Genomic DNA, 26,636 nt, shown 5'->3' with positions numbered 1-26,636 from the left:
CCTGTAATCCCAGCTACTCAGGAGGCTGAGGCAGGAGAATTGCCTGAACCCAGGAGGCGGTGGTTGCGGTGAGCCGAGATCGCGCCATTGCACTCCAGCCTGGGTAACAAGAGCGAAACTCCGTCTCAAAAAAAAAAAAAAAAAAAAAGAATGTCACTTATATGCTTATATGACAATAACAGCATAAAAGAGATGAGAAGAAATTGAGCTATATAGAAGTAAAGTTTTTGTATACTATTAAAATAAAGTAAAATTAGTGCTAATCTGAATTAAATTGTGGTAAGTTAAGAAGTTAATTGTAATCTCTAGGGCAACATTAAGACTATAACTCAAAAAAAAAAAAAAGAATAAAAGAAACCATGGAGAATTTAAATGGTACATTAGAAAATATCTATTTTACATAAAAGAAAGTAGTAACAGAAGAACATGAAAGGCATGACTTATAGAAAATACATAGAAAGGGGATATAAATCTCACCTTGCTAGTAATTAAATAAATGTGAATGGTTTACGCATTCTAATTAAATAAGAGATTGGCAGAATTAAGTATTTTAAAAAATGATCCAACTACATGCTGTCTACAACAGAGGTACTTTAAAGACACAAACAGGTTAAAAAATGATGGAAAATGATATACCATTTAAACAGTAATCAACAGGGAGCTGGAGTGATATACTAGTGGAAAAAATAGACTTTTAGATACTTATTGTTCAATGTTGTTACTATAAGACAAACACATTTTGTTATGATAAAAGGATCCATCCACCAAGAAGCTATAACAATTATAACCTACATTAAGTAAGAAGAAAGGTCTCAAATCAGTGTCCTAACTTTCTACCTTAAACAAACAGAAAGAGAACATCAAGCTAAAACTAAACTCAAAAGCAGAAAAAAGGAAATAATAAAATTAAAGGAGAAATAAACAAAATAGAGAATAGAAAAAACAATAGAGAAAATCAATGAAACCAAAAGTCGGTTTCATTTATAATAAAAAAAAAAAACTTTAAAAAAAAAAAAAAAAAAACAGAGAAACTGACAAACTTTTAGCTACGCTGACCAAGAAAATAAGTGAGGAGACTCAAGTAACTAAAACCTGGAATAGAAGAGAGAACACGACTACCAAGCTTGCAGAAATAAAAAGGATTATAAGAGAATTTTCGGAACAACTATGTATCAATAAATTAGATAACATTGATAAAATAGATGAATTCCGAGAAAAACACAAACCACCAAAACTAAATCAAGAAAAAGTAAAAAATCGGACTAAACCTGTATATAAATAGTAAAGAGATCGAGTTAGTAATAAAAAAAAAAACTAACCACAAATATTATTCGGCTTTTAAAAGGAAGAAAATTCTGACACATGCTACAAGATGGATGAACCTTAAGGACATAATGCAAAATGAAATAAGCCAGACACAAAAAGACAAATACTGTGTGACTCCAATTATATGAGGTACCTAGAGTAGTCAAATTAATAGAGACAGAGTATAATGTTGTTTGCCAGGGGCTGGGAGTTGGAGCGAATGAGGAGTTCTTATTTAATAGGTATAGAGTTTCAGTTTTGCAAGACAAAGAGTTCTGGAGATGGATGGTAGTGACAGTTGCACAATCATGTTAATGTACTTCGTGCTGCTGAATTATACACTTAAAAATGGCTGATACAGTTTGAATGTTTGGCCCCTAGAAAACTCATGCTGAAATCTGAATCTCAATGTTGAAAACAGGGCCTAGTGAGACATGTTTGGGTCAAAGGGGAGGATCCCTCATAAATGATTTGGTGCCATTCTCACGTAATTGAGTGAGTTCTCACTCTTAGTTCCCACAAGATTTGATTCTTAAAAAGTGTCTGGGACCTCTCTCCTCTCCTCTTGCTCCATGAATGGAAGCTTCCTGAGGCCCAGACCAGAAACAGATGCTGGGCACCATGCTTCTTGTACAACCTGCAAAACCATGAGCCAAATAAATCCCTTTTCTTTATGAATTACCTAGTCTTAGGAATTCCTTTATAGTAACACAAAAATTGACTAGTATAATAAAAATTTTTGTATAAGTATTATATCACAATTTTTAAAAACCACACTAATGACATACCCAAAAACCCCAGAACCAGATGGCTTCATTGGTAAATTCTATCAAATGTCTGAAGAAGAATTAACATCAGGCATTTGAAAAAATGTTTGACATTACTAATCATCAGGGAAATGCAAATCAAAACCACAAAGAGATATCCTATCCCTCCAGCTGAAATGGCTTTTATCAAATAGACAGGGAATAACAGATGCTGGCAAGGATGTGGAGAAAGGGGAACCTTCATACACTATTGATGAGAATGTAAATTAGTACAGCTACCATGGAAAATAGTATAGAAATTCCTCAAAAATCTAAAAATAGAACTACCTTATTATGATCCAGTAATTTCACCATTAGGTATACATCCAAAAGAAAGGAAATCAGTAAACTGAAGAGATATGTGCACTCTAATGTTTACTGCAGTACTATTCACAATAGCCAAGATAGGGAATCAACCTAAGTGTCCATCAAAGAAAAATAAAAGAAAGATAAAGAAAATGTGGTACATAAACACATGAAATATTATTCAGGCATAAAAAGAATGAAATCCTGTTATTTGTAAGAACATGAGTAGATATTACGTTAAGTGAAATAATCCAGGCACAGAAAGACAAGTATGTTCTCACTCATATGTGGGAGCCAAAAACAAATGATCATGGAGACATATCAGAATGATGATTACCAGAGGCTGGGAAAGGTAGTCAGGAAGGAAGGACAAAGAGGGGTTGGTTAATGGGTAAAAAATACAGTCAGATATAAAGAATAAGATTCAGTGTTTGGTACCAAAACAGGGTGACCATAGTTAACATTAATTTATTGTGTATTTCAAAATACACAATATTCTACAGGAGTGGAATTGGGGTGCTCCTAACGCAAAGAAATGATAAATGTTTGAGGTCATGCATCTCTCCATTACTCTGAGTTGATTACTACATATTGTATGCTTGTTGTCAAATATTATTATACATGTATTCCATAAATGTGTACAATATTATGTATCCATAAAAACTTTTGTGTGTGTGTGTGTGTGTGTGTGTGTGTGTATTTAGAGATGGAGTCTCTCTGTCACCCAGGCAGGAGTGCAGTGGCACAATCTTGGCTCAGTGCAACCTCCACCTCCCAGGTTCAAGCGATTCTCCTGCCACAGCCTCCCAAGTAGCTGGGATTACAGGCATGTGCTACCACGCGCGGCTAATTTTTTTTATTTTTAGTAGAGACGGGGTTTCACCATGTTGGCCAGACTGGTCCCAAACTCCTGACCTCAAGTGATTCTCCTGCCTCAGCCTCTCAAAGTGCTGGGATTACAGGTGTGAGCCACACCTGGCCCATAAAAATTTTTAAAAAATGAATTAACATCACTCCTTCATAAGCTCTTTCAAAAAACAGAAGAGGAGGTAACACTTCTGAGCTCATTCTATAAAGCCAGAATTATCCTGATACCAAAGCCAACACTGACATCACACACACCAAAAAAACTACAGACCAATGTCCCTCATAAATATGAATACAAAAATTGTCAAGAAAATGCTAGCAAACTGAACCCAGAACATATAAAAAGAATTACACATCATCACTAAGTGGAATAATTCCAACATTGCAAGAGTGGTTCACTTTGCAAAAATCAATTAATATAGTATATCACATATTAATAGAATAAAAGACCAAATACACGATTATTTCAATAGACAGAAAAGGCATTTGACAAAATGTAATACCCTCTCATGGTTAAAAAAAAAAAAGTATTCAACAAACTAGAAATAGAAGGGAATTTCCTCAACCTAATAAAGGACAACTACCCCAAACCCATGGCTAACATATTTAATGGTGAAAGACTGAAAAGTTCTCCCTCTAAACTCAGGAACAAGAGAAGGATGTCTGCTCTCATCAATCTATTCAACATTGTACTGAAGATTCTAGCCAGGGTAATCAAACAAGAAAAAGAAGTCAAAGGCATCCAGAATTGAAAAGAAAGCAGTAAAACTACCTCTGTTTGCGATGGCATTATCTTGTATATTGAGAACCCTAAGGAATCCACAAAAAGCTATTAAAGTTAGTAAACAAGTTCAGCAAGGTTGCAGAATACAAGATCAATATACAAAAATCAATTAAAGTTCTATACACTGGCAATGAACAATCCAAAAATGAAATTAAGAAAAACAGCATTAAAAATACTTAGAAATAAATTTAACAAATAATTACCACTGATGCATTAAATATTATTTTTTAAAAATCATCGAGAAACAATTAAAGAAGACCTAAGTAAGCTGAAAGACATCTGTGTTCATGGAATGGAAGACTAAATAATGTTACAACAGCAATACTCCCTAAGTTGATCTAAAAATTCAATTCAATCCTTATCAAAATCCCAGCTGGATTTTTTGGAGAAATTGCCAAGTTGATTCTAAAATTCAAATTAAAATGCTAGGTATCCAAAATGGCCAAAACAATCTTGAAAAACAACAGTTGGAGCACTTACACTTCTCGATTCAAAACTTATAAAACTATAATATCTAGAGTTATCAGGTACAAGAAATCAAATACATGTGGTGCTGGTCCAAAGATGGACAAATAGATCAATGCAGGATGTATTTGCATTGATCTAAAAGTACAGAAAGACATTTTATGGTCAATTTTCAACAGGTATAACCAGAAAATTCAATGGCAAAGTAGTCTTTTTAATAAATGATGCTGGAACAAATGGATATTTATATGTGAAAGAATAAATTTGGACCCCATCTCACATCATATATAAATTAACTCGAAAATAAATCAAAGGCTTAAATATAAAAGCTAAAACAATAAAACTTGAGGCTGAGGTGGGAGGATCATTTGAGCCAAGGATTCAAAACCACCCTGGGCAACAAAATGAGACTGTATCTCTAAATAAATAAATAAATGAATAGGGAAAAAAAAAAAAAAGTGAAAAGATAACCAAAGAGTCAAAATATTTGAAAATCCTGTAGCTGATAAGAGCCAAGTATAAGAATACATAAAGAACTCTTACAACTCAACAATCAAAGCACAGTAACTCATTTAAAAAATAGACAAAGGATCTGAAAACATATTTCTCAAAAGAAGATATACAAATGGCCAATAAGCACATGAAAAAATGCTCAACATCATTAGTCATTAGAGAAATCTAAATCAAAACCAAAATGAGATACCATGTCACACTACAAGGCTATGATTTTAAAAAGACACATAATGACAAGTACGGCAAAAAATATGAAGAAAATGGAACCCTTATACAGTGCTGGTAAGAATGCAAAAAGTTAAGCATAAAGCTACCATATGACCTAACAACTCTACTCCTACATATATACCCAAAAGAACTGAAAACATATGTCCATACAAAAATCTGTACACAAATATACAGAGTAGCATTATTCATAATTATGCACAAAGTAGAACTATCTCAAATGTCCATTGACTAATGAAAGAATTAACAAAATGTGCTATAGCCATACAATATTATTCAGCAATAAAAAGGAATGAAGTTTTCATATGCGCTACAATATAGATGAACATTGAAAACATTATGCTAAGGAAGCCAGACACAAAGGCCATGCATTATCAGATTCTATTCACACAGAATGTCCAGAATAGGTAAATCCATGGAGACAGAAGGTAGATCAGTGGTTGCCAGGGACTAGAGGAAAGAGGAAGTAGAGAGGGAGTACTAATAGGTAGGAAGTATTTTTCTGGGGGTGGTAAAAAATGTTTTGGAATTATACAAAAGATGACTGCACAACCTTGTGAGTATATTAAAAACCATTGAATTATACACTTCTAAAAGGTGAATTTTATGGTATCTGAGTTATACTTCAATTAAAAATTTTTAATTGGCTTTTTGAAACAGGGTCTCAGTCTGTCGCATAGGTCGGAGTGCAGTGGCACGATCACAGCTCACTACAGCTTTAATCTCCTGGGCTACAGCAATCCTTCCACCTCAGTCCCCAGAGTAGCTGGGACTACAGGCACACACCACCATGCTCGGCTAATTTTTTTTTTTGAGGTGGAATCTCACTCTGTCGCCCAGGCTGGAGTGCAATCGCACAATCTTAGTTCACTGCAACCTCCACCTCCCAGGTTCAAACAATTCTCTTGTCTCAGCCTCCCAAATAGCTGGGATTACAGGCATGCACCACCACGCCCTGCTAACTTTTGTATTTTCAGTAGAGATGAGTTTTCACCATGTTGGTCAGGCTGGTCTTAAATTCCTGACCTCAACTGATCCGCCCGCCTCGGCCTCCCAAAGTACTAGGATTACAGGCATGAGCCACTGCACCCAGCCATATTTTAAAAATGTTTTTGTAAAGATGAGGTCTCACTATATTGCCCAGGCTGGTCTCAAACTCCTGGGCTCAAGCAATATTCCCACATTAGTCTCTGAAAGTGTTGGGATTACATGTGTGAACCACTGTGCCCAGTTACAATACAAATGCTTTAGTAGAACTGAAAAATTGAAGACTTCAAAGAAAGAAGGATAAAAGTTATAACACAGTAACATGTATTGGCTCAATGAATCCACTTTTTCCAGTCAGTCTCCACCGTTTTCACACTACCTACGTGGCTGTAAGATTTTTAATTCTTGATATTCTACTACAACTAATTTAGAACATATTATACACCTTATTACAGTATCAAGGTACCAATATTGACTCATTAAAGTCTTGCAGGGCACAAACTAATCGCTTTAGTAATGTACTGAGAATCTCCACAAGGAACTAACTATATTTTCTAAGGTTGTGTTTTAATAGACTATACCATGGAAAACTGAATATTTAAAATTTAAAGACTGCTTAGATTTAAAATTGGTAAACAATATAATGACATCATTGATAGGTCCCCAGAAATCGGTATTTTGCCATAATATTCAGGTCAAAAAAGAACTACCAAAATATAAATAAATAAAAAAATAGACAGGGAAGGAAAGGGCTAAAGTCCAAAGAAAACTAAACACAACTTGGTTAAACAGCTGTGTTGAAAAACAATTTCTTATCTTGCAATTAAGAACCGATTTCTTTCTGAAAGACACAGGACATTGGGTTAATAGATTTCTTTAAAGGAAAATCTGTTTTGGCTACTGAAACATTAAAAGAACAGAACATCTGTTTTGCAAGTAAAGACAGATTGTGCAGAAGAATCAAATCTCAAACCACCAATTAAACTAGCATTTAATCTGTTCTATTTAAATTTTCAATAAAAGTGAAGTTCAATTCTTGAAACTATAGTTCAGCTATAAATATTTAACATCAGGAACTCCTAACACTGAGACAATCTTAGAGTATAAATAAGGTAATTATTAGTAAGGTAATTATTTTTAATTCTACTTTATATCAAAACCAGGTTTTAAAGCACTATATATTCTAAAAATCATTTTTAAAGTATTATAAAAGGGAAAACTCACCATCCATGAATTCCGTACATATTGAAATCCTATTTTCTACAAAAAATGCTCCATAAAATCCAATGATATATGATGAATCACACTGTAACAAAAATAAGGCAAAAGTAGTTATAAACCTGCAAGTCAATATCATAGGCATGCTTTACAAATAAAAATTATGAAAAAAATTACCTTATAAAGAATTTCCAATTCAGACATGATTTGCTTCTGAAGTTCCAGTGTAATATCTAGCAGTATGACCTAAATATAGAAAGGTATTAACATTTATTCACCTTCTAACCATATTAGCTATACTCACTATGAAATATAAGAACTAAAAAAATGGTAGTTCGTTTATTCTTTCCACTTCCTTCTGCTTACCACTATAATTCCCAGTAATACAAACCGTATCCTCATCTGTCTAACCCTTTGTCCTCTAGTACTGGCGGAGGTGGTACAGAAGTGATTGATGGGACCAAAGAAAAAACCCAGGTCTCAAAGGTCAGCAGTAATGGCTTTAAAAGTCAGTTAAGTTATAACACTCTTAATTTATGCACCCTATTTTAGCCACATTGGCTATTTTCAAAAGAGGAACATGGAAATGACCCTCAAGCCAATATGAAAGAACTGTCTTGGCTGGGTGCAGTGGCACACACCTGTAATCCCAGCACTTTGGGAAGGAGGCTGAGGTGGGAGTGTCCCTGAAAACCAGGGGTATACAACCAGCCTAAGCACCATAGCAAGATCCCATCTCTACAAAAAAAATAAAAAATTATCTGGGTGTGGTGTGATCAGGTGGTCCCAACCAACTTGGGAGGCTGAGGTGGGAGGATCACTTGAGCCCAGGAATTTGGGGTTGAGGTGAGCCATGGCTGCGCCAGTATACTCCCAACACTCCCACAGGGATGACAGAGTGAAATCTTGTCTCTTAAAAAAAGAACTATCTTGTGATTTGTGATCAGACACTAGGCAATAAGCAAAGAGGCTGATGAATAAAAATGACATTTTATTTATTTATTTAGAGACACAGTCTCATGCTGTCACCCAGGTTGGAGTGCAGTGGGGTGATCTTGGCTCACTGCCACCTCTGCCTCCCAGGCTTAAGCAAACCTCCCACCTCAGCCATCCAAGTAGCTGGGACCACAGGTGTGCCACCAGGCCCAGCTAATTTACTGTATTTTTGGTAGAGATGAGGGTTTCACCATGTTGCTCAGGCTGGTCTTGAACTCGTAAGCTCAAGCAATCTGTCCATCTTGGCCTCCCAAAGGGCTGGGATTGCAGACATGAAGCACCACACCTGGCCAAAACATTACGTTTTTTTTTTTTTTTTTTTTTTTTCTTGAAACAGTCTTGCTCTGTCACTCAGGCTGGAGTGCAGTGGCACAATCTTAGCTCACTGCAACCTCTGTCTCTTGGGTTCAAGTGATTCTCGTGCCTCAGCCTCCTAAGTAACTGAGATTACAGGAGCCCACCACCAAACCCGGCTAATTTTTGTATTTTTGGTAGAGATGGGGTTTCAACACGTTGGCCAGGCTGGTCTAACTCCTGACCTCAAGAGATCTGCCTGACTTGGCCTCCCAAAGTACTGGCATTACGAGTGTGAGCCACCATGTCCAGTCAAAAATGACATTTTAAATAGGGTTTTTAGTTATGAGAGAAATAAGTAGTTTTAAAAATATATTATCTTTTTTTTTTTCCAGTCAGGTAATGTTCTTTGCTAATACTGTTATGGAAAGTTAAAGCTTGAAAAAATCTTATTTCATCTAACTCCCTTCTTTTACTGAGGAAGAAACCAGGTTTCCTTCCCAGGAGCCACAGAGCCTGGCAATGGTAGGACCCCCTCCTCTGGACTCAGTCTCATGGGCTTTTCAGTACTTCATGGTTTATTTAAAATATCAATCACTGAGTGATATTACCCATAGTAATTTATAACCCACAAATATAAAATATTTATAAACTTATCTAGAATAAGTTCTAGTTTATTTCAAATACATTATTTTTTAAGAAAGAAGACCATACTGTTCAAATTCTACTAAGCACATCAGTGAAACTAATTCAAGAGTAATTACTTTTTACTTTATTTATTTGTTTATTTTGAGGCAGAGTTCTGCTCTGTCGCCCAGGCTGGAGTGTAGTGGCGAGATCTCGGTTCATTGCAACCTCCACCTCCCGGGATCAAGCAATTTTCCTGCCTCCTGAGTAGCTGGGATGACAGGCACGTGTCACCACACCCAGCTGATTTTTGTATTTTTAGTAAAGATGGGGTTTCACCATGTTGGCCAGCCTCGTCTCAAACTCCTGACCTCAGGTGATCCACCCACCTCAGACTCCCAAAGTGCTGGGATTATAAGCATGAGCCATCGTGCCCGGCCTGTTTTTTACTTTAAAAAGGCAGTGATGAGAATGAAATGGGTGGAAAACAATTTTTATGATTTATGGCAGAGTTTCTGCCTCTACACATTTCTAGATAAAAACTTAACCTTTAGAATTACTATGATAGTTTAGTTATATACCATTCAACTTTGAATTACATTTTGTATTACGAGAAAAAAAAATATATATATATATATAAAAAATCGTACTAAAGAAAAAAATTTATTATGCATCGTAAGCTGCTGCTAGAGCAAGGAAAGAAAGGGACAATTCTAAAGTACATTTTATAGTCCTGACGTTGATTTGCAGGAGGGGAAGGTGGAAAAAAAAAAAAAGGCATAGGCAATTTCTATCCAGAGTTTGCTTTAGGAATATTTATAAAAGCTCTCAGTAAACTAGACTGTAAACGTAATACAAAACTGCCCAGAAATATTTAAACACTTCTCCTGATCAATAGTCATTTGCCAACAATATTCACTTACATTTTTGTATAAAACTTACTAACAAAATTAATTCATCTAGCATCAGTTCAATCCTATGCCATAAAATATTATAGTTATTCCTACTACGATGTCAAGTACCAGGAATCTCTCACTCTAAAAAACTCTGCTAAAAGGAATGAAGTTACTATTGACCTTAAATCAGTGGTTCTCAACCCTGGCCTCACATAATAACACTGAGGGCACTTAAAAAAAAAATTCCAAAGTGGGGGCCTTACCCCAAACCAATGAAATGAGAATCCCTGGGGTTGGGCCCACATCTTTGTTATTTTGAAAAGCACCCCAGGTAATTTCTAACTCAAAGTAAAGTTAAGAACCACTTATTTAAGGTTTGAAAAATGGCATTTATTCAGTGCTAAGATATATGAGTATTAAGATATACTGCATCTCCAGGCCATCACCAACCCAGAAATGACATGATTCCACATTGCTAGCAAACATCCTGGAATTAACCCCAACCTACTAGCTGTGAATATATCATTTCCTTGATCAAGAACCTAATTGTGTTCCCATTGCCTACAGTAAAGTTAAAACTCCAGCATGACATTCAAGGAATTCTTCCACAATACAGACGACTTATTCTAACTGCTCTTCCCACTACTCCTACCACAAACCTACCCTTCATGTGAAATCAGATGACATTTCCTGGTATACACACAAATATCCTGTGCTTTGCCTACTTCCAGTCTTTGCTCCTGCCGTTTCCTCCACTTGGGGTGTGCTTCCTCTCTCCACTCCAGTCACTGTTTGAAAAAAGCTGCTCTACCTTTTAGACCCAGCTTGAATGCCCCCACTGCCTCCATGAAGCCCACCTCAAAGCCATCCACCAAAATTCACCTCCAGCTCTGGCCCTCGATATATACATTCTGCCTTGAGCATCCATTCCTCATCTCCTACCAACAGAAGCCTCAAGAATAGAGTGACTATAAGCCTCTCAAGGGCAAGGGCTGAGTCTTGTACATTTCTCTATCTCCCCCAGCACTCCACACAAGGTCTAACCTGGTAAGTGATGTGTGGGATTTAACTAATGTCGTTACAACTACATTCCTCTTTATAAGAAGCTGTTTCTAGACAAAATAAATAGATTGCTTGATTTCTACAACTGAATTTAAAACCAAGAACATACACCACCAAATAAAAATGCTGAAATATAGTAAGTATAGTAAATATAGTAAGTAAATATACCTAAAATATAGTAAGAAATACTGTATTTGTAGAGCTAATCCACAGTATTCTATTTCATTTTGATCTTTGTTGGTATTTTCCTTAGTCTAGAATAGACGAGATTCCAAAATGATGAAAAAACCCAATAAAGCAATTTCTGGGAACTTGAGAGGGAAAGTAAAATGCACCTTAAAATAACTCTACTCAAATGCTCTCTATTTTCTGGGAGACTTGGCACTCTCGGTGGAAGGTTAATTCTCCTTCCCCTGGGTATTCTTGTGAGTGAGCTTTAAAATTGCTAAAAATAAACAAATCCAATTCCTTATTTGAAGGCAATGGTGAAAAGCATGGCAAAGACTAATTTTCTTTTTGAAGTACAAGGCAAGTACAGACTCCCTGAGTCTTTTATTTTCTCCTTAGGAAGTGCTAAATGTTGTAAACTGGAGAGAATCTGAATATGAAGCATTCCATTGAGAAAGGGTTAAGTGAGAAACTGAAATACCTTAGTGCATTTCCACTGCTCTCCACTACATCTCCAGGACAAATAAGGATGAGTTGTCAAGTTAAATATAAGCAGTCAAGTGACTGAATTATAATTTACTCTGTGCTCAATTTAAATTAGTGTGAGGCTATTAAAATATACAGTATAAATACGGCAATTCATCACAAGCTGTCATGGATGACTTCATTTATTTGCTGGAGTGGCACACACTTCACTAAAGGGAAGGAGAGCAAAATCACAGGTCAAATTAAGCCGCTATTCTGTTTTAATTCACTTATTTAATCTGTGGCGACATAATTGTCTTTTACAGTATGTACAACTCAGAAAGGAAATTTGGGAGGATTATAGTCAGTATACAAATGATTAATCAAATGGTCCATTTAAATGCTAGTTTAAAAGCAGCAGAAACCCAAAGCAGTCAAAGAATGATAATCAGCACACGCAATATACAATGCCAAGAAATTTCCTGTTAGATGGATTTTTCCCACTTAGAGAACAAACAGTAGTGGGAAATCTATTAAATCCTCCAAGCATTACTACTTGGAAGATTTTATAGAATACATTAATGGTATAAAAATATTCTGTTTACAAGATGGCTAACAGTATTTTTGTTTTCTGCTCTACTTACATGCAACTGTCTTGACTACCTACACCAAACACACACACAAAAAGGTAGAAACACGTTTCATGAATTACATATGGTCATTATGAAATAGTTATCTTTAAAATGTGATTAACATCATTTTCAAAACGCTCTCTTTGAGGCAGAACATTTTCTAAATTCAATAGTATAAAATAAAAATTCAAGGTACATTTATCTTCCCAAAAGTCAACTTTTTTAAAAAAATCTTGTGATATAGTCCTACCTCAGAAGTCTAAAAAGGGAATATACTTTATCTAAAAAATAATATTTAGAAGCATAAACTATACTTTTTTTACCTAAGAAATAATATTTAGAAGCATAACATGACAAACATTTTGAGTAGGAAAAGTAACAGATTTTCAAGGACTCATCTAATTGTGCCAACAGGCATTCAAAGTGTGGGTCCAACAGACCACTTGACTTGGAAAATTAAATTTCCTTCATCGTTCCATGCAGGCGTCAGACCCCGCAGGTGATTCTGTGTTTGGACAAGGACTGTGATTTGCTGCTCTTCGTAATCCCTCTGTGACACCAGGCAGCCCTGTTTCACAGCTGAGGTCACTGGGAGGTTCAAGTGACATGCTTGAAGTCACACAAAAGTCAGGAGAGGGTCAGGAAAAGATCAAATACGCTTCTAACTCTTAACCTTCCATTTCACCCTTTAATATAAAAAAGCTAAGAAATATTCTGGATGAGAGCAATGGCCCATACAACGAATGCTATGAGATATTTTGTATGTGAACTGAAACTGCTTTTAAGATGTTACTTTAAAAGATGAATGAGGCTGGGTGCAGTGGTTCACGCTTGTAATCCCAGCACTTTGGGAGGCTGAGGCAGGCAGATCACCTGAGGTTGGGAGTTTGAGACCACCCTGACAAACATGGAGAAACCCTGTCTCTACTGAAAATACAAAATTAGCTGAGTGTGGTGGCAGATGTCTGTAATCCCAGCTACTCAGGAGGCTAAGACAGGAGAATTGCTTGAACCCGGGAGGTGGAGGTTGTGGTGAGCTTGGGCAAGGGCCTATAATCCCAGCTACTCAGGAGACTGAAGCAGGAGAACTGCTTGAACCCGGGAGGTGGAGGGAGGTGGAGGTTGCAGTGAGCCTGGGCAAGGGCAAAACTCCTTTTCAAAAAAAAAAAAAAAAAAGATGAATGAATGAGCTAAAGAAGAAACAGAAGAACAGAAATTTATTCATTCAGTCATTCAACAAATTATGTGTTGAACACTTACTCATTATGTGTAATGCTTTGTACTATACCCTAATATGCAAGGATCTGCAGGAATCACAAAGTAAGGCAAGAAGATAAGTAAGATCTGTTCCTCACTTACAAAGAGATTTCAATATAATGGGGGAAATGTACAGGTATATTAATAGCAAAATACAAGGCAGTTGGTGATAACACCCTTAAAAGACATATACAGGGAATTCTAGAGAGGTTCAAAGAAGAAAATGAGTGACTGAGGAATAGACCATATGTGACAGGGCTTATCTGGAAAAGTTCAATGGAGGAGCAGGCTTTTGAGCTGATCCTTGAAGGGTGTTAAAGATTTTGATAGGTGGAGATACGGGTGAGAACATTCTAATTAGACAGAAATACGTGCATCGAAGTGTTGAAGTATGAAAGTACCTGAGCTCAGGTAAGGCAATGAGTTCAACTTAAAAGACACACAGGATTCAGACATGTAAGATAATGCTATAAAAGCAGACTGATGACATATCATGGAGGATCTTGAATTCCATCCTCTAAAGTCTTTATTTGGGAAGTGACATGACACCTCTGAAGACTTCTGAGAGGAAAAGAAATGTAACCAGGACGATCCTTGCCAAGCCAAATCTGAGAGCAGCAAGCAGCACTGGCAGGGGTCAACGCGCACTTAGGACAAGACTGTCTGGGCTTAAATCCTGGCCCCACTACTTATCAGTTGTGGGACCTCAGGCAAGTCATTTAACTTCTCTGAGCCTCAGCTTTTGTAAAATGGCAATCAAAAAGAGTTACAAAAGTTGCTGTATTAACGAAAAATAGTATGCAAAATGATTAGCATTGTACAAATCATCAATAAATGGTAGCTTCTATTTACTGAAAACAATTCAAAAGCTGGTCTACACATCTGACAAGAAAAAAGCCAAGCCCCTGGATTACAGTGGTGTAAGGAAAGAAAAGGGATATTAGACCTTTGTCAGATGCATAGTTTGCAAAATTTTTCTCCCATGCTGTAGGTTGTCTGTTCACTCTGTTGATAATTTCCTCTGCTGTGCCGCTCTTTAGTTTAATTAGATCCCATTTGCCAATTTTTGCCTTTGTTGCAAAAATTGCTTTCGGTGTCTTCATCATGAAATCTTTATCCCATTCTTACGTCCAGAATGGTATTTCCTAGGTTCTCTTGCAGGGTTTTTGTACTTTGGGTTTTACATTTAAGTCTAATTCATCTTGAGTTAATTTTTATAATAAAGGGGTGTAAAGAAGGGATCTATACAAATTCATAAGAAAAAAACAAATAACCCCATTAAAAAGTGGGCAAAGGACATGAACAGACACTTCTGAAAAGGAGATAGACACAAGGCCAACAATTATGGAAAAATGCTCATCACTGATCATTTGAGAAATGCAAATCAAAACCACAATGAGATACCATCTCACACCAGTCAGAATGGCTATTACTAAAAAGTCAAAAAATGGGCCGGGTGCAGTGGCTCATGCCTACTGTAATCTCAGCACTTTAGGAGGCTGAGGCAAGCAGATCACCTGAGGCCAGGAGTTCGAGGCCAGCCTGGCCAACATGGTAAAACTCCATCTCTACTAAAAATACAAAAATTAGCCAGGCATGGTGGCAGGTGCGTGTAATCCCAGCTACTCGGGAGGTTGAGGCAGGAGAATTGCTTGAACCCGGAAGGCGGAGGTAGCAGTGAGCCAAGATTGTGCCACTATACTACAACCCAGGTGACAAGAATGAGACTCCAACTCAAAAAAATAAAAAAGTAAAAAAATAACAGATGCTGGCAAGGTTGTGGAGAAAAAGAATGTTCATACAACACTGTTAGTGGGAGTGTAAATTAATTCAACCATTGTGGAAGACAGTGCAGTGATTCCTCAAAGGCCTAAAAACAGAAATACCATTTGACCAGCAATCCCATTACTGGGTATATACCCAAAGGAATATAAAGCATTCTAGTATAAAGACACATGCATGCATATGGTCATTGCAGCACTGTTCACAATAGCAAAGACATGGAATCAACCTAAACGCCCATCACTGGTAGACTTGATAAAGAAAATGTGGTACACATACACCATGGAATACTATGTAGTCATAAAAAACAATGAGATCATGTCCTTTGCAGGAACATGGACGGAGCTGGAGGTCATTATCTTTACCAAACTAACCCAAGAACGGGAAACCAAATACTGCATGTTCTCACTTACAAGTGGGAGCTAAATTATGAGAACACATGGACACACAGGGAACACCACACACTGGGGCCTATCAGAGGGTAGAGGGTGAGGCGGGGAGGGGACCAGGAAAAATAACTAATAGGTACTAGGCTTAATACCTGGGTGACAAAATAATCTGTACAACAAACGCCCCTGACACAAGTACACTTACATAGCAAACTTGCACATGTACCCCAGAACTCAAAAGTTAAATTAAAAAAAAGGAAGGGGTACTAACACACACACACACACACACACACACACACACACACACACACACACATATCAACAGGCTTCCAGGCATTGGACATTAGCCACAATGGGGCAGTGATCCCTGAAAGATGGAAAAGAAATAAGATGAGCCCTAAGATTGCCCAGCTTGTTGACGAGAGTAAGTTTCCAGGCCCCAGCGCAGGGAAGAGAACCCAGGCAGAGATAAGCCACCTCCCTAAGGTGAGAAAACAAAACTAAGATTCTGAGGAGGAGAACGAAGCTAGAGGAGCAGAGGGCACAGAGCCGTCAGAGGACCTGAGAGAGAGCTCCAGAGCTCCAGAGATCTGCCAAGGGGGTCCTGGACTCTACAGCTGAGTAATGAATCATCTGCATATAGATGTCAGGAAATCACCTGAGGCCAGGGAGAAAACCACCAGAAAGGCTCAGAAGGAACAATCTCCAGATTAATACTGGGCATTAATACTGGGTATTCCCACCGGTCAGTGTGGAAAACCTTGCAATTCTCAACGCAACAGTTACAGTACTCAAGATTACTACTTCAGTTGCAGGGGGAAAATTAGTTCAACCACTGAGCTGGTACTATCTGATAAAACGTAAAAGCAAGCCTTGAAGGGATCAAATTATTTAAAAGTCACTAAATACCATTTCTGCACTAGTCAGGGTTCTCTAGAGAGACGGAGCTAATAAGATAGATGTATATAAGAAGGGGATTTATTAAGGAGTATTGACTCACAGGATCACAAGGTGAAGTCCCACAATAGGCCATCTGCAAGCTGAGGAGCAAGGAAGCCAGTCCAAGTCTCAAAACCTCAGAAGTAGGGAAGCCAACATGTGGCTGAAGGCCTGAGAGCCACCTGGCAAATCACTGGTGTAAGTCCAAGAGTCCAAAAGCTGATGAACTTGGAGTCTGATGCTCAGGGGCAGGAAGCAACCAGCAAGGAAGCAGGCTGAAGGCCAGAAGACTCAGCAAGTCAAGTCCTTCAAACTTCTGCCTGCTTTTATCCTAGCCGAGCTGGTGGCTGATTAGCTGGCGCCCACTCAGACTGAAGATGAGTCTGCCTCTCCCAGTCCACTGACTTAAATGTTAACCTCCTATGTTAACATTAACTCAAATGTTAATTTCTGTGAATGTTAACACCTTCACAGACACACCCAGGAGCAATACTTTGCATCCTTCAATCCAATCAAGTTGACAACATTAACCATCAAAGGAATTTGACACAAGCCTGGGCAACATGGTGAAACCCCGTCTTTATTTATAAAAATGAAAAAAAAAAAGAAAGCAAGTTTTGAAGATGTTAAGTAGAGACATTAAAGATGTAAATAAAGGCCATCTAAACCTCTAGGGATAAAAAGTAGTACCTAAAATGGGAACAATGCACCGGGAGGGATTAACAGCAAATTAGAAAATGCAAAAGAAAAAAGTCAGTGAACTTGAAGATGCACAGAAAAGACTATACAAAATGAAACACAGAAAAATGACTAAAACAGAGCATCATTTCACTGAGACAACTTCAAGTGACAAGACAACTTCGAGTGACATAATACATATACAACAAGTTCCTAATGGTAGGGAGAACTATCTAAAGAAAAATGGCAAATTTTTCCAAATTAGATGAAAACTTCCCAAACCCAAAGAATCTCAACAAACCCCAAGCACATGAATTATGAAGAAAATTATTAATACATCAACACTCATCATAATTAAATTGCTTAACACTAGTGATAAAGAAAATATCTTGAAAGCGGCCAGAAATGGAGCCAGTTCTAATGTACAGAGGAATAAAGATTAAAAACGACAGTAAATTTCTCAGTAGAAAGAATGAAAACAGTGAAACAAAATCTTTAAAATATTGAAAGAAAACAGCAGTCAACCTAGAATTCTACATCCAGCAAAAAATAAAATACCTTCCAAAAATGAAAGTGAAATACACATTTTTAGACATACAAAAGCTGAAAGAATTCAACACCAAAAGACCTACACTATATGAAATGTAAAGGAAGAAGTCATTCAGACAGAAGGAAAACAATACCAGATGGAAATCTGAACCACACAAAGGAATGAAGAGAGCTGGAATTGGTAAATACATGAATAAAAATAAAACACTATTTTTCTTACTTTTTAAATGTCTTTAAAAGATAAATATCAAAAGCAAAAACACTGACAATGTATTCCGGGGTTTATAGCATACGAGGTTGTAAAATACATGATAATAAAACAAAGGCTGGGATGAGAGAAATGAAAATATACCATTGTAAGACTTCTAGACTATAAAGTGGTTCAATACTATTTACATAGGGAGACTAGGTGAAGTTGAAAATGTTTACTATGAATTCTAAAGCAATCACTTAAAAAAGGGGGCAGACGGGCAGGACAAATATAAAACAAAGAGCAAAATGATAGATTTGAATCCAACCATATCAATAATCACATGAAATGTAAATAGTTTCGATACCCCACTTAAAAAGCAGAGATCATCCAACTGAATTTAAAAACAAGACCCAACTATATGCTGCCTACATGAAATACATTTCAAAAATAATGACACAATAGGTTAAAAGTTAAAAAAAAAAAAGATATTATGCTAACAGTAATCAAAATAAAGTCTATAATTTAATATCAGACTATAAATTTTAGAGCAAAGAAAATGATCACAGACAAAGAAGTTTACTTCAGAATGGCAATGAGGCCAATTCATCAACAGAACATAACAACCATAAATACATCTAAGAATATCTTCAAAAAACATTAAGTAAAAAATAACAGAAGTGTAGGCCACAATTACTGTTGAGTATTTCAACACCCCTCTTTAAAAAACTGATAGAACAGCTAGATAAAAATCAGTAAAGATATAGACGATTTGAATAACACTATCAGCCAACTTGATCTAATTGGCATTATTACAATACCCTATACAGTGGACTTTATACATATATATATATATATATATATATGTTTTTTTTTTTTTTTAATTTTTTTTTTGAGATGAGGTCTTACTCTGCCACCCGAATAGGCTGCAGCGGTGCAATCACAGCTCACTGCAGTCTCAACTTCCTCAGCTGTAGCAATCCCCTCTTAGCCTCCTAAGTAGCTGAGACTACAGGCACACACCACCATATCCAGTTAAGTTTTGTGTGTGTATTTTTTGTAGAGAAGGGGTTTGCCATGTTGCCCAGGCTAATCTCATCCTCCTGAGCTCAAGCCATCCACCTACCTCAGCTTCCCAAAGTGCAGGGATTACAGGCACAAGCAGGTTATATATTCTTTTCATGTGTACAAGTATTATTTAGCAAAATAGGTCATATTCTGAGCCATAAAATAAGTCTCAACAAATTTAAAGTAATTCAAATTATAGGAAGGGTGTTCTGTAACCACAATGGAATTAAATTAGAAATCAGTAACAGAAAGATATCTGGAAAATCTCCAAATATTTAGAAACTAACACACTTCTAAGAATTAAAAATTCTGCCTATTTTGAAGAAATGGTAATTTTCTTTTTCTTAGATGATGACTATTATATAAGTTACATGGTTTCTGCCTGAACTACCAACAAGCTCAGGGCTACACAAAAGTTTAATCACAATAATCATATCTGCTCTTAAATCATGCATTCATTCAACTCAGTGTGAACATCTTCTATGTGACTTTATGAAATCTAGAGATACAAAGTGAATACAGTACAGTTCTTGCTGTAAAGCCCAGTTCAATGGTCAGGTCTAGTGAACCGCATATTTGTAAATCCCAACTATTTTCATTTACTGACAGTCTCTACTTTAACAGCTATTTTGTAAATATATCCTTTCTTTAAAATTGCTTTTAACCCTTTCCAGATAAGGCTGTTGGCCCCTTGCCACATCCAACTCATGCACAAGAATTTTAATATTAGTCTACATAAACATAATTCAAAATACATGAAATTATAAAAAATGTATAATGTACTTGGCAAGGCCAAATAATGATAGGTTTCTGGATGATTTATAACAGTGTTTCCCTATCCTGGAGTAAATAACCTAGAGTTGACTATCTAAATATATCATCAACAACAATTTAAGACTTTTGACATAAAAGGAACAAAAAATAACTCAATGGATGCGAAAATAGTGCTCAAGTTAATGGAAGTATTCTCTTATTGAAAAGGGAGCTCAGGAGGTACAGAAAAATTAATCCAATGCCAAGGTGGTACATCAGAGCCGCACTCAGTGAGCGCCAAAGTGGTATGAGTGAGCTGCTGTCAGTGAGCTGAGTGCCTCTGTAAAATGTGGGGGCTGTAACCAATGATTTCCAAGGTCGCTTCCAGTTCTACAATTCTACAGACTTTACATGGCTGAACTGTCAAAGAAAACATCTCAAAGGAAGTTCTGTTGTACCTCCTCACAAGCTATTTAACTGATTAAAACTGGACTTGACAATGTCACATAACACATTCTAGGTGCTATACTAGATGTGATATAGAAGAACAACTCTGGATTTCACTAGCAGTCAGGATCTAAGCCTTAGTTTTGGTTTCAACTTACTAAAAGGCATAAGTAATTGCAATGTAATTGCTTTGATTCTTAGCTTCCTAAATGAGAAAAAAGATGCAGAAATATATACTACACAATTGTTAGAGAGACCAATTTCTCACTGTAGATAGCTAAAAAGGCATCCTGGAGATGAATCAATAGAAATGAGAATAAAAAGAAAGTAGCAAATGAATATATTTCAGGGAAACTTTCTAACAGGATATAGCAATTCACAGGATGTGGCACATTTATAGAAGAAAAAGGATTACTAATAAGGTTTTGAGCTGCATGACAAGGAAGAAGGTAACGCCACTTAGCAGGTGACACAGAAGTTTTCTCCTCTTGCCAAGAAGAATCACAATACACGGAGCTTACAATTGACTATTTTAAGGCTTACTTAAAAGATCTTCAGGTACCAGAGGGCCACAGCTTTCTCTATCTACCATCTAAACCTTAAACCATTTCATCACCTCTTTGACAATATCTGTGACTCAAGCTAACAGGAGAAAGGAAAGAGGTGAACATTAAGAATCTCATAAAATGTATCCAGTGCTTACCTTTACAGCTAATATTTTGCCACTTGGGACATGATATGCTCTATGGGAAGAAAAAAAAAAACAAAATCACTTGGGATCACTAAACAATCTACAAAATGGTTAAGGACATAAACGTAAATCCAAACATTTCTGCAGCAATGGGATACATGGTACTTTCAAAGAACACTAACAACATTAGTAATTTACATTTATATGGAGTTTAATGGTTTACAAAGTGATTTACTATACATTACCTTAAAATAACTCTCTGAGGTGATGCTGATATATTATTATCCCCCTTTTATAGATGAGAATTCTGAAGCACAGGGAAGCTAAACAGTTTGCCCAATGGCACAAAGTAACCACTGGCAGAATGAGACCTCAAACCTAGGTCTTCTGGCTCCAGAACCCTTATGACTATCACTGTGTGTGTGGGTTCTCTATAGCTCTATGTTAAGCAGTATTTACAGCCATTTTGCTTTTTTCTCTTTTTCAATTTTTTTTTGCAGATAAACTATATCCTAACAGTTCATCAAAACAAACTCAAAGTAACAGATATAACTTAAATCAAGAAATATGAATTTATTCATTTATGAAAAAGAATGAGAACAAGGTTTACAGAAATAAAATATCATTATTATTCATCAAGACCTTTTGTGTTTGCTTATCTTGCTGAGTGACTGACTGATTAAGACAGGGGCTCGGGCCGGGCGCGGTGGCTCACGCCTGTAATCCCAGCACTTTGGGAGGCCGAGGCGGGTGGATCACGAGGTCAAGAGATCGAGACCATCCTGGTCAACATGGCGAAACCCCGTCTCTACTAAAAATACAAAAAATTAGCTGGGCATGGTGGCGCGTGCCTGTAATCCCAGCTACTCAGGAGGCTGAGGCAGGAGAATTGCCTGAACCCAGGAGGAGGAGGTTGTGGTGAGCCGAGATCACGACATTGCGCTCCAGCCTGGGTAACATGAGTGAAACTCCGTCTCAAAAAAAATAAATAAATAAAATAAAAATAAAAATAAAGGAAATTAGTAAGTTTATTCCGTGTAAATACAGGTAATAGAATACGTAAGATTTTGTGATATATTATTTTTCCCCTTCCACATCACAGATTCTTCCAACTCCAACTTTAAAAAATATTATATATTAGATTTACTAACCAAGAACTGAAATATAAAGACAAATAATTAAATGTATATACAAGGATTCAAAAGTTGTAAAAAGATCAGTGTTGGTACTTTGAATAAGCAACACCTGGGCGTTTGAGACAAACAGCAGCGATAAGAAAATGATTAGCAGATAGTCTAATATACATACCATGCTGGACAGTTTGGCAACTTAATTAGCTTGTCAAGAAAGCCGATCTCTTTTCTAAAAGAAAGGTCTCCTATTTCCAACTGAATTAAAAGGGGACGCTTGATAATTTAATTATGACGCACGCTAATTCATCCGTGGAAGTTTGGGTTCGATTTCGAGCAATAAAGATGCTATGTGGTTTGGTTTACAGTGCAGTGACAGTACCAATTTAACATTTAATCATCAAGGAGAAGTGGATGACAAAGGCAATGCCAGCCATGAGTCGAGTGTGTCCCTTAACTTTGCAAGTGGTATTTACTTAGAGAAAAGGAATTTGTTTACTTTCAACAGATACTGCATCTCAATTGTCTTGACCTCCCTCAACACATTAACTGTAAAGTGATTAATGAAGTTTGAATGGAGGCTCTGGTTACACCAAAAGACAAACTATACACCTCTGCAATGTTTTAATTAACAGCTATCACTTCAAATTAGTTTGTTGTTGCCACAGTAATTACCTGTTCCAGTGAGTGCATGGAGGAAGCATTTTTATGAGATATTTTTAGTGCTTAGTTTTTGAGTGTTCCATTTTGTTTGTGACCAGCACAGGCCTTCTGGGAACAGCCCCAGCCCTTAAGATTGGGCACACAACACATACGCTTTAGGATGGCAAAAACTACTAGCCTGGTGTACGTTTACTTACTATCCATACTTTCTTATTTCATTTGGAACAATAGCTTCTAGATGACCAAAGAAGTTGATCTTAATCTTTAATCTTGGTAGAGAATAGAATCAGATAATTTATTGAGCTGGTAGAAAATAGAGAAAATTATTTAATCCAGTCCCCTTCTTTTATAGCAGAAGCACCCCAAAGCCAGGTTAAAGAACTTACCCAAGCTCACACAGTCAGTGGGCAAAGCCAAGACTGGAACCACGACACAGTATGTGTATTTTAGTCCGGACCTAAAGGAACTAGATGGTGATGTTTAATTTCTTTACCTATATTCCAGGGCAGGGAAACACATAATTCAAAACTTACAAAGGTACTGACCTATTTCAATCAGGCTAAAGACCATTATATCCAAATTGCTCCAGGCAAGGAAGCATTCTGCAATCACTGCCAATCTATCCTGGGAGGCAGAAGGGCAAAGGGGGTCGGCTCTGAAGTCACTGACAGCTCGAATCCCAGCTCTGCCGCTTCTTAACCACGTGAACCTGACTGTCAGTAAACCTCACCAAGTCTCAGTTGTCTCTAGTCTGGAATAGCGAAAGCAGTCTCTACCTTACAGAGTTGAGAGGATCCAATAAGATAATATTATGGATAGGACTTGTAAGTACAAATGAAATGTTAGGAAGGTAGGAAGTTTTCAGACTAGCTGAGTGATTGAAGAATGAAAGCTGCCAAAACAGACTGAAAGAGCAGTAGTGTCTACATGCCAGTCAGGCTATCAAGCCTCTAATAAAGCTTTAACAACAAAGAAATGGCAGAAGTTTGCAATATATCATTTATTAAGAAAAACTAATGAGTAGTATTACTTCATGTTGAACCAACTTTGGAGACAAAGAATTAAAAGTCATCTGAAATGCTATGGATACACCACGTTCCAAATTCTAGATTTCTTACCATATTTATGTCTTGCTTACCACTGTAAGTTTATTCACACTACAGATGGGTGTGGTAAGCATGCCACTCAGGTATTCATCTCAGCAGAAACATCACTAAACAATCATGAGAAGGCCAAGTTTTCATTCTCCTTGGGTTAACAGGAGAACATAAGCTACCCTAAAAATATTTATATGCGTCCTTTTAATAAGCTATCTTATAAATGCTACAAAGTTAAACTTCGATGGTACTTCTACTCTTCAAACAATATGTGCTCTATTACTGCCATTAGCACACTACAGAAAAGAATTTATGTGCCTGTCCCCCATACTGCGCAGTGAGCACTGCCATGTTTTAATCATCTTTGTATTCTTTATGCTTAGCACATGTCCTGGCCTATGGCGGGTGCTCCTTCATAAATGTTTGACAAATTACTACTTCTGGATGAAATATTTGACAAATTACTGCTACACTTGGATAGTGCTTTACAAAAAAAAAAAATCCACATCCATTTAATTCATTAACTTCATAATCTTATGAGTGGAAGTTATTATACTCATCTCCATTTCATGGGTAAATTTCTAACTGCAGAATCAAGTCTTTGCAAAAATTTCATCATCTAGCCCCTGGTTACCTCACTAATCTCTGCTTCTGCCAGTCTCCCTTATACACCATACTCAATTCTGTTCCACCAAACATGCTCCTGCCTCAGGTCCTTTGCACCTACTCCTAAGGTCTGGGCCACTTTCTCTTAATATATACCTGGCTTGCTCCATTGCTTCCTTCAGGTCTTGTACTGTTTCTTTGGCTTTCCTACATAAAACAGCACATTCTCCCTTCACTTTTTTTTTTCTTAGATGGAGCCTCATTCTGTCACCCAGGCTGGTATGCAGTGGTATGATATCAGCTCACGGCAACCTCCATCTCCCACGTTCAAGCGATTCTCCTGTCTCAGGCTCCTGAGTAGCTGCGACTACAGGCGTGTGCCACCACAACTGGCTAATTTTTGTATTTTAAGTAGAGACGACATTTCACCATGTTGTCCGGGATGGCCTGGAACTCCTGACCTCAGGTGATCCGCTTGCCTTGGCCTCCCAAAGTGCTGGTATTACTGGCGTGAGCCACTGTGCCTGGCCATTTTCTTTGTTCTTCACAGAATTAGCAACACCTGATAAATGTATTAATGATGTCTCCCACCACAACAAAGGAAGCTCCATGAAAACAGAGTCTTCCGGTATTTTTTGTTCACTGCTATTATCTCCAGGGCCTAAAATGACATCAGGCACATTTTACAAATAATCATTAAATATTTGAATGAATAAATTTTCTTAATTGTTCTAGGTCTATTTTGGTTTTTATTTTTAAGACAATTTCATTAAGTTTTTCTAAGAAACTGCCCATTTTGTGTTTCAAATTTATGGTCATAAAGTTATTCATTGGATCCTACTATTTTCTAAAATTGCTGCTGTGTCTAGAATTACATTTCTTTTTTATTCCTAATTTTGTTACTTCTGTCTTCTGTTATATTTGATAAGTTTTTCCAAGGAGCCGGCTTTTAGTTTTGTTGAATCGTTTCTTGAATTTTCACTTAATAACTCTTGTTCTTTAGTATTTCTTTCCTTCCACTTTCTTTGGGTTTACTCCCTGTCCCACCTCACTGATTTTCTTGAGTTAGATGCTAAATGTATAATATCCAGTTATTCTTTACTAAGGTATGTATATAAACCTATCCCTTAAGAATTACTTTGGTGCATCTCATGAGTTTTCATATTAATACATGGTACTTATGGTTCAGTTGTAAATATCTGTATTTTCATAACATTTCTCTAGTAATACTTTTTGCCTCAAGGTCTATTTTGTCTTATGTTAATATAACCACAATACTTTTCTTTTGATTAGTTTTTGCCAGGTATCTTCCCCCACTCTTTCCTTTCAACTCTGCTGTGTGTATCTTGGTATTATAGAAATTTCTTCCAATATAGTCTAAAATAGCAAACAGCTATATTTTTAAAAATGCAATCTATTAGCTGAATATTACCCTACTTATATTTATTGTAATTACTGATATATTTGGATTTATTTCTACCACATAATTCATTTACTTTACACCTATCGCCTTCTCTCTTCCTCTATTGTACTGAATTATTCTCCCTTTAGTCCATCTATTTGTTTTGAAGTTATACATTGTATTCACTGTTTTAGTTACCCATATTATTTTTAACAATCCTATCTGACATGACAAAATATAAAGTTAATTGCTATCTATATCCTTCTCCTAAACAACATAAAAATCTTAGAATGTTTTAACTTCAATCAAGCCCTTCTCATCTTAACGTATCATTTTGTCCAGTCTCTCCGTGTCACTTCATTGTGAAATTAGTACTACC

General features: G+C 36.7%; 1 protein-coding gene across 11 annotated transcripts in view; it reads right to left on the bottom strand.

The window, feature by feature from the left end:
* Nucleotides 1-26,636, bottom strand: part of MAP2K5 (mitogen-activated protein kinase kinase 5) — a 261,524-nt gene that overhangs the window by 157,002 nt on the left and 77,886 nt on the right. For all 11 annotated transcript variants that reach the window (XM_032244603.1, XM_032244610.1, XM_032244604.1 and 8 more), the window contains 3 exons: nucleotides 21,372-21,411; nucleotides 7,654-7,722; nucleotides 7,483-7,564 (listed from right to left, as the gene is read on the bottom strand). In XM_032244603.1, the coding sequence (XP_032100494.1) occupies nucleotides 7,483-7,564; nucleotides 7,654-7,722; nucleotides 21,372-21,411 (191 nt within the window). The remainder of the gene's footprint in view (nucleotides 1-7,482; nucleotides 7,565-7,653; nucleotides 7,723-21,371; nucleotides 21,412-26,636) is intronic.

This window comes from Sapajus apella, unplaced genomic scaffold (assembly GCF_009761245.1).
Source record: "Sapajus apella isolate SASKATOON/1434 unplaced genomic scaffold, GSC_monkey_1.0 scaffold55, whole genome shotgun sequence".
Lineage (NCBI taxonomy): Eukaryota > Metazoa > Chordata > Mammalia > Primates > Cebidae > Sapajus > Sapajus apella.
This window is presented reverse-complemented; position numbering and strand designations above follow the sequence as displayed.